The sequence below is a fragment of the Elgaria multicarinata genome, chromosome 3 (assembly GCF_023053635.1).
Source record: "Elgaria multicarinata webbii isolate HBS135686 ecotype San Diego chromosome 3, rElgMul1.1.pri, whole genome shotgun sequence".
Taxonomy (NCBI): domain Eukaryota; kingdom Metazoa; phylum Chordata; class Lepidosauria; order Squamata; family Anguidae; genus Elgaria; species Elgaria multicarinata.
This window is the reverse complement of record NC_086173.1, coordinates 74,169,569-74,184,714: the sequence shown is the minus strand read 5'-3', so window position 1 is coordinate 74,184,714 and position 15,146 is coordinate 74,169,569. Positions and strand designations below refer to the sequence as shown.

The 15,146-nt window shown below is 43.4% G+C and overlaps 1 protein-coding gene across 1 annotated transcript; it reads left to right on the top strand.

The window, feature by feature from the left end:
* Nucleotides 1-6,575: 6,575 nt before the first annotated feature.
* DUSP1 (dual specificity phosphatase 1) lies at nt 6,576-9,609 on the top strand. Its single transcript, XM_063120610.1, has 4 exons — nt 6,576-7,239; nt 7,600-7,748; nt 7,990-8,209; nt 8,754-9,609. The coding sequence occupies exons 1-4, from the start codon at nt 6,870-6,872 to the stop codon at nt 9,122-9,124; spliced, it is 1,110 nt and encodes a 369-aa protein (XP_062976680.1). The 5' UTR covers nt 6,576-6,869; the 3' UTR covers nt 9,125-9,609.
* Nucleotides 9,610-15,146: the final 5,537 nt, after the last annotated feature.

Sequence of the window (15,146 nt, the reverse complement as noted above, 5' to 3'; positions counted from 1 at the left end):
TGATTAATGCAGGTATATTTTCAGGCTTTGCTCTCAATCATATGAGATCAAAATTGCTGTTGCTGCTTCTTTAAATAGGTGAACACAGTCTCCCAATTTTTATTGCCTGGTCTGTGGTATTAGATTTTATGAAGCTCCTAAAATCAGATGCTAAAAGCATGTGTTAACATCCCTGTGTTATATGCTGGGTAGCTATTCCCAGCCATTGAATATATATGGTATTTTGATGGCCTCCTGAAACTTAGGGGGTGTCTTCACAGCGCCAGGTTGGCGGTGTGTCCCTCAGCCACCCCAAGGCTTCCCTCCCCAGGGTGGCATCGGATAATCCCAAAGCTGAGGAGGGAGTGCAGGGTTTCTGGGTGGCCATCTGGGGACCAGAGACACCTCCACCCTCTTCCTGGTGGAAGGCAACCAATCACAGGTAGTCTTCTACCAGGCATCACCTGGCCACGCCACCTCTGCAACGCCAGTGAGGATTTGGGGCTGTCTTGACGCCATCTTGCGCATTCTTATCTTGCTCTAGAGAAAAAAGTCGGGATAAGTCCCTGACTTTTTTTCTCCACAGCTTCAGCGGAAAGCCCTGGGGTGGGTGCGCGATTGCAGCTGCATTGCATAATCAACACTGTGCCACCGCACACACACCCTGGAGCTTTCTGAGCATTTAGACAGCCCCCTAGTAACATTACTGTCAGATATACAGTATCTCATTCTGGTGTCCTTTCTCTGGGTTTGGTGGCCCATTTAGGGAAGCAATTTACTAGCTAAGACTCCCCCCCCCACACACACACACACTGTGTTGTTTTCATAACCATCTTATTCCGCAAAGATGGTTATGAAAACTTAATTCGAGAGTGGAATTTATTCCTAGAACAAGGCATTTTTTAGTTCACAGTTTGTCACTAATTCCTGGTGTTGTTATAATAATAACTACAACAATGAATAAATAAATAGAAATAATCAAAAAAACATTCGTCTGCCCATGTTTATTACTAATAAAACAAAATCTGGTTTGGCTTTGAGTCTTGAATTTTGGTACTGAATGTGCTGAATGGAGACAATTACACAGTCAGTTTCGGAAGGCTCCCAATTACTAGGAGTAAGTTTCCTTGCAGTTTAAATTATTTGAAGCCTTACAATAAATTCAGAAAAGTATCAGGATTGTTGAAACAAAAAGTATATTTTTAGTCCTCATGATTCAATACAGACACATATTTGTGAAGTGTGCTGGGAGGCTCACAAATGAAAATAATATAACTGAAAATAATCAACTGAAGAAAGATTCTGGAAGTTTATGGCAGTTTTTATAAGATAAAGATTGGAAAATAGCCATATTGACGTTTGCTTCTGCCAATAGTGGAGTGTTGCAAAAGGTCTCATATAGTTGTTTACTATTTAAGGGCAAGTAAGATGCCTGTGAAGAAGAAAAAAGACTGAGAAAGCTGAAAATGTTCTGGAACAGTCTGGAAAAGTGTGGCAATTGGTTTGAAGGGAATCCAAAACAGTCTGTGAGCATTCAAATGGATGAAAATATATTTTTTAGAAAATATACTGGAATCAAAACAAAGACTGGGATATAAAGATAAAAATGTAAGAACAACAAAATAATAATAAAATTGAGAAGAACTGAGGAAGAGAAAAAAGTCACAAAGCCAAGTAAATGCAAAAGAAGGAAAGGAAAGGAAAGGAAAGATTGGAAGAGAGTGAGTTGGGGATTTATGCACTGATGTTTCTAGTAATGTAACAGAAGCAGCCGTCTTCAGAAACTCTTCAGCAAAGGCACACTCCACTTGTTTAGGATAAACTGCTCTGTTGAAAGGGAATAAAAGGGGATTTTAACAGCTCCATTGCCAGTTACTCACCAGTCAAGGCCTGTGAGTTCCTGAGAAAAAAAACCCAGAGCTATTGTTACTTCCCATTAGAATCTGGGAAGTGTTAATTAGTGTGAATGGATATTCCACTACACAAGGCTAGTGGAGAATTTCACGGTCACAAATCTTAAATAGTTTTAAAGTCCTTAAATGAGTCTAAATTAAATGAATAATCTGGTTCACAGTCCCAGAAATTGTTAACCACAGTATTTATGCAAGGTTGGCACAGAAATGCCTCAAAACCATTTTTGTCATTTTGTAAAAGATCAAGAACCATCCTTTCCCCCAAACAATTGAAATCCTTAGAAACTGTTTTTTCCTGTTTGCTTTGTATTATATTGGTTTTGCAATTTATTTATTTATTTATTTATTACATTGTTATATTTTAAAACAAATGCATGTAGCTCCAGCTCGTCAAGGAACATTGGATTTAAACATATTCAGGCTCACCTAGAGCAGGGGTGGGCAACCATTTTTCTGCCAAGAGCCACATTCCCTTGCAGATAAATTATCAGGGTCAGCATGTCAACAGTGGTGAAGGGTCAAAGCCAGTAGTGGGCAGAGCCAAAGCCAAAATGAGTTGGTTCACCTCTTTTCTTTTTCTACCACTCACTTTTCTGTTACACTGCAGGCTGCCAGGGAAGGGACAGATTGCACTTAACAGAGCTCTGAACTTACCATATGAAGAGGGTTTTAGGAAAATAGAGGTCTGCATGAAATTAGGCTGAGGGCCAGAGGATGCCCACCCCTTAGGGCCAACCCTAATATTATGCAGGCTCATGTGTCCCCATCAGGCAGCAAAGCCGGAGGAGTGGCAAATTGCTCCACTCTACCACCCCCACAACCAGGAGGGCCTGCCACTGCCACTGTCATCACCTCCACCAGTGGGTGCTTGAGAGACCCCACCAGCCACCTTCCCAGCACAGCATTTGCCACAGCAAGAGAGCCCCCAGCAGCTCTCACTGTCTGGAGCCAGTGAGAGCTGTGCAGTCAGAATAAGCAGCTCCTGTAGACCAACCAGATCCCGCGGGACCCTGACTGGGTCTCATGAGCCTTATGGCCTGTCTGAGGAGACTCGTCAACTTATTAGCATTCAAGAAAGCTTTCAAGACTGATATCTTTCGGCAGGCCTATCCAGTGGAATTTTAGGATGTTTTTAAAATGTTTTTAGGATATTTAACAATGTATTATGTTCGTAATTCAGTTTTACGTATTTTATATTTACTGTTGTTCCCCACCTTGATCAAAATGGAGAGGCGGGTAAGAAATAATAATAATAATAATAATAATAATAATAATAATAATAATAATAATTTTACATTTCTATTCCGCCTCTTAGCCAAAGCTCTCTGGGATCTCAGTAGGCTGCTTTCTCTAGCTGCACAGTGCAGCAACAAAGGTAAGGGGGTGAGTGACAGGGGCACGTGGCGGGGAGAGGGAGGAGGGCAGGGGGGCAGCAGCACAAGTTCTCTCTTGCTTCAGGCAGCAAGAGACCTTGCTCCAGCCCTGTGACTCTGGACCTAGGCAGTTGTACCTCAGGGCAATCAGCGAGTCCTCCTGAAAGATGGGAGGCTGTTCATAGATTCCATTTAAATTCAATTATATACTGGTTTTAACTTGATTAATAGTTTAATTTGTTTTTAGCTGTGTATATTTATTGTTTTATTTTGTATGATTTTATCTTTACGCCGCCCTGAGATCCTAGTGATATAGGGCGGATACAAATGTTTTAAATAAAATAAATAAATAAATAAATAAATAAATAAATAAAGGACTGGGTGTGACTTTGTTACATCTTTCAAAAATGTAGGGATTTCATAATGATTTCAACAGTATTATGTAAGTAATCTAGTTCTCATTGTGTAGCCTTTTTTGGGAAGAAATTAAGTAGGGTGACCATATTTTGGAAACCAAAAAGGAGGACAACATGGTTGCCCCCAAGGAGGCGTGTCCAGTACCAAGGGGGCGTGCCCACCCGAACATAGCCTTGGTCACATGTCTGATTTTACAGCACACATTTAAGACAAATCTGTTCTACATAACATCTTAATGTTAAAATCACTGAAATAAAGAACAAGTGAGAGATTCAATGTATCTGAAATTAACTTCACTCACTCCTACTTTTGTAGGTTTTGCTGTACTTTGAAGCTTTTGCTATACTCTGTGTGTTACATTCTCCCCTTCCCTCAAATATCTTTTCTGACTGTATCTTCACTCATTGCAAGCTGCTGTTGTTGTTAACAGGGTTTGCTACTGCCCCCAGATCTGTTTCAAATTTGGTACGGCTAAAGATCTACCTAAAAGCTATCATGGTGCCAACTTTCAGCTCTTTACCTTTAAAAATGTCAGTTTAAAAATAATAATTTTAAAACCTCATTTTTAAAAAAAATCCTAAAAAAATCAATGGATGAACAGATCTGTTTCAAATTTGGTGTGGCTAAAGCTCTACCTAAATCCTTTTATGGTGCAAAGTTTCATCTCTTTATCTTTAAAAATGACGATTTTAAAAATAATAATTTTAAAACCTCAATTTTAAAAAAATTCCTAAAAAATCAATGGATGAATAGATCCATTTCAAATTTGGTATGGTTAAAGTCCTTCCTAAGAGCTACCATTGTGCCAAGTTTCATGTCTTTATCCTAAAAAATGACGGAGTTATAAGCATTTTTGTTAATTCACATTAGAGCTGCTCTTTGAGAGAAAATCCAGATTTCCCCTCCCCCTCCCAGTTTTGCCATCAAAAACCCAGACAAATCCAGGCAAATCCGGTCATATGGTCACCCTAAATTATGCCTAGGAATTTGTTTCCCCAAGAGTGTATTTTCTGAGGCTCTTCTCATTAGGAAGAACCCAAGAACCCTTTACCTCCATTCCAGATAAAGTGAGCTGCACATAATCCTGTTGAAATTAATGGGTTCTAAATTAGTCACGACTGACTTGACCCACTGATTTCAATAGGACTTAAGTCTGACTTTCTGTAGTTTGGGGCCTTTCAAAAAGTAAGATGGTGAAGAATTATTTTGGCTTTATGCTCCACCTACAGAAGCTGTTGGGGATAAGCCCCAAATAGGTTAGGGAGGGTGTAATGAATCGTCTCTTCAGCTCTCAGACAGGTTGATTGGGATATTGGGAGTGATCTCGCACTTCCTCTTTCTCCAGATCGTTTGTTCCCTTTGGCACTTTTCATGAGTACTAAATGACTGTTACATTTACACATTATGTAATACATATGTTTATGTTTCCCTAAAGACGGGTCAGCCCTGTTGAAACAGAAAACAATGCTTTTATCTGTACAAACAGCATGCAAAACGATATTTGTGTTGCCTTCAAAACATAAGCTTCCCAAATGGTGCTATTGAGCCATCTGTGCTGCTTGGCTTAACAGACCCTAAAAAAGAAGGATTCCTCTTAAACAACTGCTAGACCAAATTCTGCTAAACTGGATTCCAGTACCTAATACAAGTGCTTGATTGTCATGTAGGAAAAGACTATTGGCACAGTTATGTTTTAACTGTGAGGTTGCCTTACATGCATATGTTTGCATCAGATCTTCCAGGAATCCCAGTTATTAACGGTGAGGATTAAAAAAAAAAAAGTAGTGCATATAGTGTTTATGAGTGGCGTTTATGTTGTATGTTTATATCAGATCAATAAGTGAACCTCGAGGCAACCTCTATCTGTTTATTTATTCCTATTGCTATAATTCTCATTCTGGGGTGCCAACAGTTAACAAGAAGGTTTTTAAAAACAACAACAGATGAACGATTGGAAACATTTTTAAAATTACCCCAATTTGTTTCACTATGACCATTATAACCTAGTCTACAGAAGCCATGCAGCACTTCTAGAAAATATTCAAGACTTTAATACCTCTCTATAAAAAGAATTCCAGTTGTGGGTTACTATTTGGAGTTGGTGCAGGGATGGTATAAGGGGGGGGGCGCTCTAAAGGTGCGATCTTATGCATGTTTAAAAGAAAGAAAAAGTCGGACAACTCCCAGCTTTTAATATATCTTAAAAGGGTGAGGCTTTGATCATGCAATAGACCTAAATCCTCCTCCACCTCCCTTTCCTATCAAACACCAAGCTGGGAATCTCCCCCTTTTGCTTGTCGAGTACGACAGAAGTGTGGCCTCTACGAAGTGCAGTGAGCAGAGTAATCCTATGCAAGTTTACTCAGAAATAAATCCAGATGCATCCAAAGGTTATTTCCCTAGTTAAGGAAGCCCTAAGTGATTTAATTCCAGCCAGCAGAGGGCAACGGTGAGGCCTAGAGCGCTAGATATAGTGAGCCGCATTATAACCCCCTCGATGTCGGGGAAACAATATGAATGACCGGGGCTGGAGTGGGCTTCTGACTCGTGTGCTGCTATTATTGAACGCCGCGGCGTGCCCTCCGATCACCGCTGAACGGCCAGGCGGTGGCGGTGGCTGGAGGGCCGAGGGAGAACGCGCGCACGTCCGCCCCGGTCGCTTTCCTGCCTGGGGAGGGGCAGAAGAGGGGAGGGGCTCGGTGCGCCTCCGGAGTGACTTCGCTGTTCGGCCCGCTCGATGACGCGCGCGCTTTCGGCCTGGGAGTGTCTGCCTGGCTGCCCGCCAAGTGACGTCTTCCCTGTAAAGGCGTCACGTGACAGGGCTCCATTCACAAGAGGGGGAACAAACACCGAGCTCCGGCGGCTATATAAGAGCGGGTTGCGCCGTAGCACGAACAAGCCAGCCAAGCGCTGAATAAACCAGCAAGAAGCACAAGCAGCGCCACGAGGCTGCCCAGGAACAAGAGCAAAGTTCGAACAAGTAGCAGCCGCTGCGTTTTCTTCGCTTTCCAGGCACCTTTGGGATACAGGCACGAGGAATCAGTAACAAGGGGCTTACTTGGCCCGTGGACGAAAAGCGCGAAGCCCACCCGCGAGAAGACAAAAGGAGGGGGGTCCCCGAACGCCGCCGCTGGTCGTGATCTCTTCCCTGTCTTCCGCGCTGCCTTCCGCCCGGCTGCCCCAAGCGATGGTCAACATGCAAGTGTGCGCCCTGGATCCCGAGGCGCTGCGCGGGCTGCTCCAAGACCGCGCCTTGCAGTGCCTGGTGCTGGACTGCCGCTCCTTCTTCTCCTTCAACTCCTCGCACGTCGGCGGCTCCTGTAACGTCCGCCTCAGCACCATCGTCCGGCGGCGGGCCAAGGGCGCAATGGGCCTGGAGCACATCCTGCCCAACGAGGAGGCGCGCGCTCGCCTGCTCAGGGGGCTCTACCACGCCGTGGTGTTGCTGGACGAGCGCAGCGCCGACCTGGAGGCGCCCAAGCGGGATAGCACCCTCATGCTGGCGCTGAACACCTTGTGCAGGGAAGCCCGCGACACCCGCATCTGCTTCCTCAAGGGTGAGTGTGGGCTGGGAAAGCGATCGCCCCTTCCCTGGGAACCGTCTATCCATCCGCCATGGGCTACAGAAGTGGATCCCTAAAGCCGTGGCAAGCCACAAGGAATCAAAACTAAGCAAGAATAAAACTATACCGACAAACAACCTTCGTGGCCCATTGTGACCCTGAGTTAAATTTAGTAAAGAAAGGGCCGGCTGGTGCAGTGCGAATCTGCTCTGTGACCAATGTGTGTTTAACACTACTACGCTAGGGAGATTGCCCCCACCTTTCCCAGCTACCCCCTGCTTCTGAAAGCCCTCTAAAATTTACTTCTCTGAAAATATTAACCCTATGTTTCTTTTTGTGTGTGTCTTCTTCCAGGAGGATATGATGCTTTCTCTTCTGCTTGCCCAGAGCTGTGCACAAAGCCATCTGCTCCGAAGGGCCTGACCCTGCCGCTCAGCACCAACAACATGCCTGGCAGCGCAGATTCAAACTGCAGCTCCTGTGGGACCCCTCTCTATGATCAGGTCAGTTGGAAAGCAGTCCTGAATCGAAGCATATTTGGGTTCCTCTCGCTAGTTAGTTGTGAAACTGAAATGGGGAAACGTCACAGAGATGTGTCTAAATATTCCAGTTGGAAAGAGAAGATATTTCAGACAAAACGGATTTTTGATAATACAGCGAGCAATTGTATTGCAACAGTAAGGAGGGAAAGCTGTTTTTGCGGTGGAATTAATAGATCGTGTTCCTCTCTTTTCTCTATTTTAGGGTGGCCCAGTGGAAATCTTGCCTTTCCTGTATTTGGGCAGTGCCTATCATGCTTCCAGGAAAGATATGCTAGACGCTTTGGGCATCACAGCCTTGATCAATGTTTCTGCAAACTGCCCGAATCATTTCGAGGGGCACTATCAGTACAAAAGCATCCCCGTGGAGGACAACCACAAAGCTGACATCAGCTGCTGGTTTAACGAGGCCATTGACTTCATAGGTAAGTGAACGTTCTCTCTGCAGCCTACACATTGAAGAAACTAGTTTAGAGTATCTCTGGGTGCCAGCATTTTAACAGATACCTCTAGCCGCCTTTTGAATTTGTGATGCAGGGTATTTTCTGTGGGGATTTAAATGGCACCAGCTGAAATAAACCTGTAGCCATATTGGTGCTTCTGCTTGCTTGGAGGATAGCTTTGTGAAATGCCAAGGACATCCCAGGTTTTATCAAGAGAGTCACTAACTCCAATAACATGGGTGTTGCAGACCTCAGTAATCTGAGCCAGTTTCATGCCGGTAGCATATTCTAATGTAGCTTTTTAAGCTGGAATGAGTGGCCAATAGGAACTGGTTATTATTATCACCCTGGAGTTAAAATGGAGCATCCATCTCGTTGGCTGGCAGTCTTCCTTTGGGCATCCATCCAATGCTGCTGTAGTTGGTCAGGAAAGCTTGCCCTTTAAGCTCAGGAAGTGGGGAAGTACATTTGAAGCTTTGCAAGGAAATGCTTGCTGACGTTAGTGTTTTGCTCATTGATGTTTCAGACTCTGTTAAACGTGACGGTGGGCGAGTGTTTGTTCACTGCCAAGCCGGCATCTCCCGCTCTGCGACCATCTGCCTCGCTTACCTTATGAGGACCAACCGAGTCAAACTGGACGAAGCCTTTGAGTTTGTGAAGCAGAGAAGGAGTATCATCTCTCCCAACTTCAGCTTCATGGGGCAGCTGCTGCAGTTCGAGTCCCAAGTCCTTGCTCCAAACTGCTCAGCAGAGGCTGGGAGCCCTGCCATGTCTGCCTTGGACAGGGGAGCATCCACTACGACTGTCTTTAACTTCCCAGTCTCCATCCCTGTCCACTCTGCTTCCAGTGCACTAAGCTACCTTCAGAGCCCCATTACCACCTCTCCCAGTTGCTGAAAGGCAGGTGCAAGCTGACCCTGTACACACTCAAAAGACTTGACACTCTTGCTGTTACCTGACAAGTGCAATAACTTTGGGGAGGGGCAGGTATATTAGCTCTCACAGGTCTCCCTTCCATCGCAGCTATAGAGCAATACAGAATCACCAGCACAGATTGGCATATCTGACTCCAGAAAGCAAAGCTCTTTCTGCTAGATGGTCTTGGCTGAGATGCATTTTTGACCAATGTTTGGATACCTATACAAAGGAGAAAAAGCACATGGGACATTGCTTTCTACTCCTGAAATATTCCTCTTACAGTTTTCTGTCTGTGTCAGTCTGTTTCAGTAGCAAATATGACAGTATTCTCGTTCCCTGGGTGTACTGGGCTACAGTAACACTGTCCTCCCTGTACATGAAAAGTCCTGATATTTATTTATTTTTTTATGGTGTTACTGCATTTGTGTGTTCTGCCATTTTAAGTCTGAAGTTTCATTTTCTTTTTTTTTTAAAAAAAAGAAACAAAACCAAATACCTCAGTATTTTTTGGGTACTGTAATCCTGTAAATACATCTTAAAAACTGTTTCCGAAGCACTGACATTGAAAGCACAAAGGAGTGTTTGTGTTTTTTGGGTTGCCAACATTTGTATGTTTGCTGATTTATTTATGATGTGAAATAATATATTTCTTCTTATGAAAGAAGACATGGGTTTTGTTATGATTATGACTTTTTATACAAACCAAATAAATTATGACATTTCTATTGAAGAAAATTATTCATTCCTTTTTTAAAAAAGGTCCCCCCCCTTTTTTTTTTTTGGTATGCTGAAAAAAATGAATTAGTAAGACCTGAAAGTAGACATCTCTTTTATACTAGCTGACAGGCTATGGACAGCTATCCACCTCCATACAGTTGCCTGGAGTTTGGCTAATCATTGCCCCAAATAATCCCATGCCACAATCCAGTGAGGAGCACAGCCTATGTGCAGAAATAGGAAATGCCCCATTACACTCTGCAAATGGTTTCTGCATTGGGGAGAAATACACATGTTCAGCATACTGGGGGCAGGTGTGGCACAAAAGAGCCAATTGAGGCAGTCTGCTGTCTGCTTTATTTGGATCAGCTGATCAGTGGGAAGAGGAGGAAGAAGGGGCCCTTAGATCACATCCGGTCCCACCTCCACTATAGGTAGTATACAATTGTTAGCTCAGATAGTGCTAATCTGAAAATGATGAAAGTTACTGGAACGAGGTGGGGCAGGGGAAGAACATCCTTGAACACAGCAATGGGAGTTTAGTCTTCTGCCTCAGGACTGCTCTGGATTAGGGTCCTCAACTCCCGCAACACATTGCAAGCAAGCATCCAGGCACATTTATTATAACAGCAGAAAGCTAAATGTTAGCGAGCTGAGAAGACTAATAGCATAGGAAGGGATTCAATTCTGCTTTGTTCCCCCCTGCCCCCCCCCTCTACAGATCTTGTAAAGACAGGCTTGTAATTGGCTACTTTCTTGGAGAGGGGGGTGAGTAAAACTTGCCTCAGGTGACCAGGCAAGTCCCAGATATTCTCACACGGTTTCCATTCTCAACTCTGCTTACTGTTGGTTTGCTTGGCAGGGAACTTTTTCCCCTTTCCCAGGCTGATTCAGGGGAAGGCCACTGGGTGCCCTTCTTACATTTTGGACTTCAGCTGACTGTTGACTGCTGGCTGGAGCCTATGGGAGTTGTAGTCCAAAATTTCTAGAGAACAGCAGGTTGCCTACTCCTGCTCTAATTCTAAGGAAATGGGAGAGAAAAGGCCATCAAGAGTGCTGGGCCATGGAGATGTGGGTGTCCAAACTACCCATTAAAATAAAAGTGCTTTTAAAAACTGTTTCCACTGGCCACTCTTGTTTTGAAGGCAAAGCAGTTGTGTGGGCCTCTTACTCAGATAAGGCCCTGCGTAGTTTCCGCCCCAAACCGTGCCCCTATCTGCTCTTTGCCCTGAAAAGGTGCTGCTAACTGCAAACGGATTCCATGGTGATGGTGCATCTTGGTTCTCTTCCTGTTTTCTGGGAGCACAAGGCCTGTATATATGATGAGGCAGGGAGGAACGAATCAAAGAGAAGCTCAAGACAGCCTGGCTGCTCATTCTCTTCTTAATCTTTCCCGATGTGGTAAGTCCATATTGTTTTAATTTCATGGATGAGATGGCAAGTGATGGTGACATCTTAAGAACACTGAAGAGGTGTGACTGAGATTAGCAATTCCCCCACTCCACCTCAAGTTTTAGTATTAAAAGTTAAGTCACTGGTACACTTTAGTGCATACAAGGTAATAGAACATAGTCCCATACTAGCATCTGGTGAAAGCCATTGGGCAGATACACTTAAATAACATGGATTTCTTTAGGAATTACATGTGCGTAACTGCACAGGTTTGTAGCCAACATGTCATTCATTCAAATCATTCATCAATTGTTATTGTGCATCCAGATATCCTTTTCGATAACTCCCATTTTACAGATGGGCAATTGAGATTAAACAAATTAGCTTCCCTGAGGCCAGTCAATGAGGATGTAGCTAATCTGGGTTATGATCCCACCCAATTTTAAATTCAAGGTCAGTGCCCTAGGCAATGGGCTAAACTAATTTTTTGTATGCTGTCTACCTTGGCCTCTGGCAAGATTAGTCATACCAAACCAACCTTTTCCTTCCTTTTTAGAGTAATTTATGCTGTTAGACATGCTAAAAAAGAAAAGCACCACTCACAGCAATTCTAGTTCTATATCTTAAAAAAATGTTGGCTCAAATTCTGCTTTACTCTGCTTTACAGTCCATTTGAGACACAATTGCACAGGTGCTGCTAAGAGGAATTTATATCTCAGTGACTTCATCTGAAAGCTACTAATCATTAAATCAAGGTCTGAAGTCCAAGGTGATATGAAACCACTGGTTAGATCTTTACTTCATGATTGTGGGGGCTAACAGGAGCAATTACCCAGACACTCCATTGTGATGTATTGTTAACTGTTATCTATATAAATCTTGTTTCCCTTGGTTAAAAAGCTTTGTATGTGAATATTTCCATATATTCTGATTTGTATATGGAAGAAAAATTAACAATAGATGGCAAACACACACCCAAAAAGGCCAAGAAGAAGCATATAGCCAAATAAACAAAGATCCCTAATATTCAGAGCCCCACTCAGCCATAAACTCCTTGGATGAGTTTGGTTTAAGCCACGGTGGATGGCTGGTTGGCTTGGCCATTACGCCCTACAGATGATCACCTGCTCGGTGGCTTGTCATGGTTTGTTTCTCCCTTAGTCCCTCTCAGTCCTCCTGGTGGTGCTGGCACATATCCCAGGGACCTTTGTGGCAGAAATCCTCATTCCCTACATCAACACCCTTTCTGCTGGGATCGCTGGCTGACAAGGGAAATTCTCCTCCTCTCTGCTCTGCGTAAGATTGCCAAAGGGATTTCAGTTTCTGAGCCCTTATGAATGTAGAAACACATTCACAAACTTTTTATTTTATTTTAAAACTCTTGTGCAAGTGTGCAGAACTGCAGTATCACCTGTCTTACTGAGACCAGCAGAGCCATATCTCCCTCTTGTAAATGTTCTTGTCAATTTCATCCTCTGCTTCAGTATTTCTAGAGCAAAACTCTCTCCCCACCCCCAACCTGCATCACCAGATCACAAAAAAAGGCGGAGGTGAGTCCTTATGAACGTGGGAACACATTTGGCATTTTTGTTTTAGAGGCTGCTTCACCTTCTACTGAAATAATAACACCTACCTCTAAAGCTCCTTCTATCCTGCTGCTTTTAAGGTAAGCTGCTTTGGGAAATTACTTTGAAATGTGGGATAAAGAAAAAAGAAAAGTTCATCATGTTTCAAGGTATTGTTCCTTCCCTACTCCACCCTTTCCCCCTGTTTCTTATGTAACAGCTATTTCTGCTTATGGTGTGGGCAGTACAATGAGATTCCACCTTTAAATCAGAGCTCACTCAATGGAAAAATACAACATTGGCAACCTCAGTCTTATGTCTGATTTTAAAAAGAAAAGAGTCTACATGTTTAATTGAATTTCCAATGGAATTCCATTCCCTGATGAGGTGCAAAAACTTGTTTTAGGTATTCTACAGAATAGAAAACATTACCTGGCAGCTAACCAACTTTACAAGTTAAGTGGGCACCTGACCAAGAGGTACAAAAGAACAGTCCTGAGTGCAATTTAATGTTCCTGAACAAACCCATTCCAGCTAATTGAAACTTGCACCTTGAGGCACAAGACCACACTGTTATTTTTGAAGGGTTTTATTTGTGCTCAGTGATTTATTACAGAGGAGGAAGCCAAGGTTGTTTTGATCAAATTTCTTTTTCCTAGCTCTAGATGTTCCCTAATATCTCTGCTAGATATTGTATACATCTGGCTACATAAACGACAATACATAAATTGACTGCACTGATACCCAGTCTGTTCTTTATTTAACATTCTTTTTGATCTGGGTGTTCAGCAGCCTCTTCAGTTTAGTGATTTTTCTCATTTCCCCATAAGTCTGTGTATGCAACTTTAAGGTTATATAAGTCTGTAATTACACAGTTGCCTATATCCCCATGGAAACCACTAGGAGTTTCCCTTTTGTGAGGAAGGCAATAACATCACTTCCTATTGCTGACAGAACAGTTTGTCATGAAGTGGTAAAAAAGGCTGTTAGCGCTGACAGGAACTTGCACTAGGATTAGCTGGTTGCCATGCCATGGTACAGATACATGCACGGCTTCACAGTCAGCATTGTCACTGTGGCCACTGAGAGAGGATGGGGATCAGGCTTGTCATAGCACACACAAATACACACAACTAGTATAGGATAAAAGCACTATCTATCTTTACTCAGGGATTACAGTATACAAATAAACACCAACTTATGGCACACACAGGATTCTCACAGGACTCCAACTAAACACACATACATAAACTGCCTCTAGAGGTATTGCTGTTTGTTAGAGTTGCAGTGTCTTCCTTTAACATGCTGCACTTTGTTGGAGAACGCTGTCTGTGCATGTTAAAGCCTGCCAAACATAAATCATCCCTTGGAATCCACCTAATGAAGTACCTAAAGTTACTTTATATAATATATAAAGTAATTGCTGGAAAGCAAAATTACATCACAATAATATAAGCTGGCTTGCTAGGCTCATTTCATTAGTAGTTGTTTTTTCCTCTCCCTTTGGCATGGATTTAGTGCCACAGGGCAAAGGAGAAGCAAGTCTAGTCAGTGTTTACCTGAGTTTAGGAGTCATGAAACAACTCCGCTGAGCCAGTTATTATGGAATGAACCAAACTGGGTTATATGCAATAGTTGTGTGAGCGGATGTCCGCTGATGCAACTCAACTTCCGCTGGCCCAACATAATTTCCGTTTGCTAACCTCCGCAACTCTCAAAAACAGATTTGGGGAGCACATCGGGGGGGGGGGGGCTGCAGGGGGAAGGGAAAATCCATCCTGCTTGCATTTTCTGTTCTGCTAAGTGTTACCCAGTGGAGGTAGAGTCCACTCCGGGTTTCAGTCAGAACCGGTCAGAATTCTAAAGGAGCTATCTAAGGTGTGGGGCAGTTCTGACTGAAATCTGGAGCGGATTCACCACCTCACTGGCATCGGAACCAGATGACGACCGCTAGATCCAACCCTGTATCTTACCACCACCACAAACACTCTCCAATGTAGGTGACACCAGTGATTAAATTATCTGTATTGGAGGTTAGAACAGATTTTAGGGATATTTAGGCTGCAATCCTATACCCACTTCCTTGGGAGTTATTCCAAACAAACGCAATTGGACTTACCTCTGAGTAGACTGGTATAGGATTGTGTTATTAGTGGATATTTGGCATGTATTAGCACTTGTTCAATTTTCACCCACAGACATCCTTGGGGAACAGCCAGAGCTCAGTGGCAGAGCGCCTCCTTTGCATACAGAAGGTCTCATCCTCAGCATCTGCAGGTAGAGTTAGAAAAACACCTGCATGAGAACCTGGAGAACCACTGCCAGTC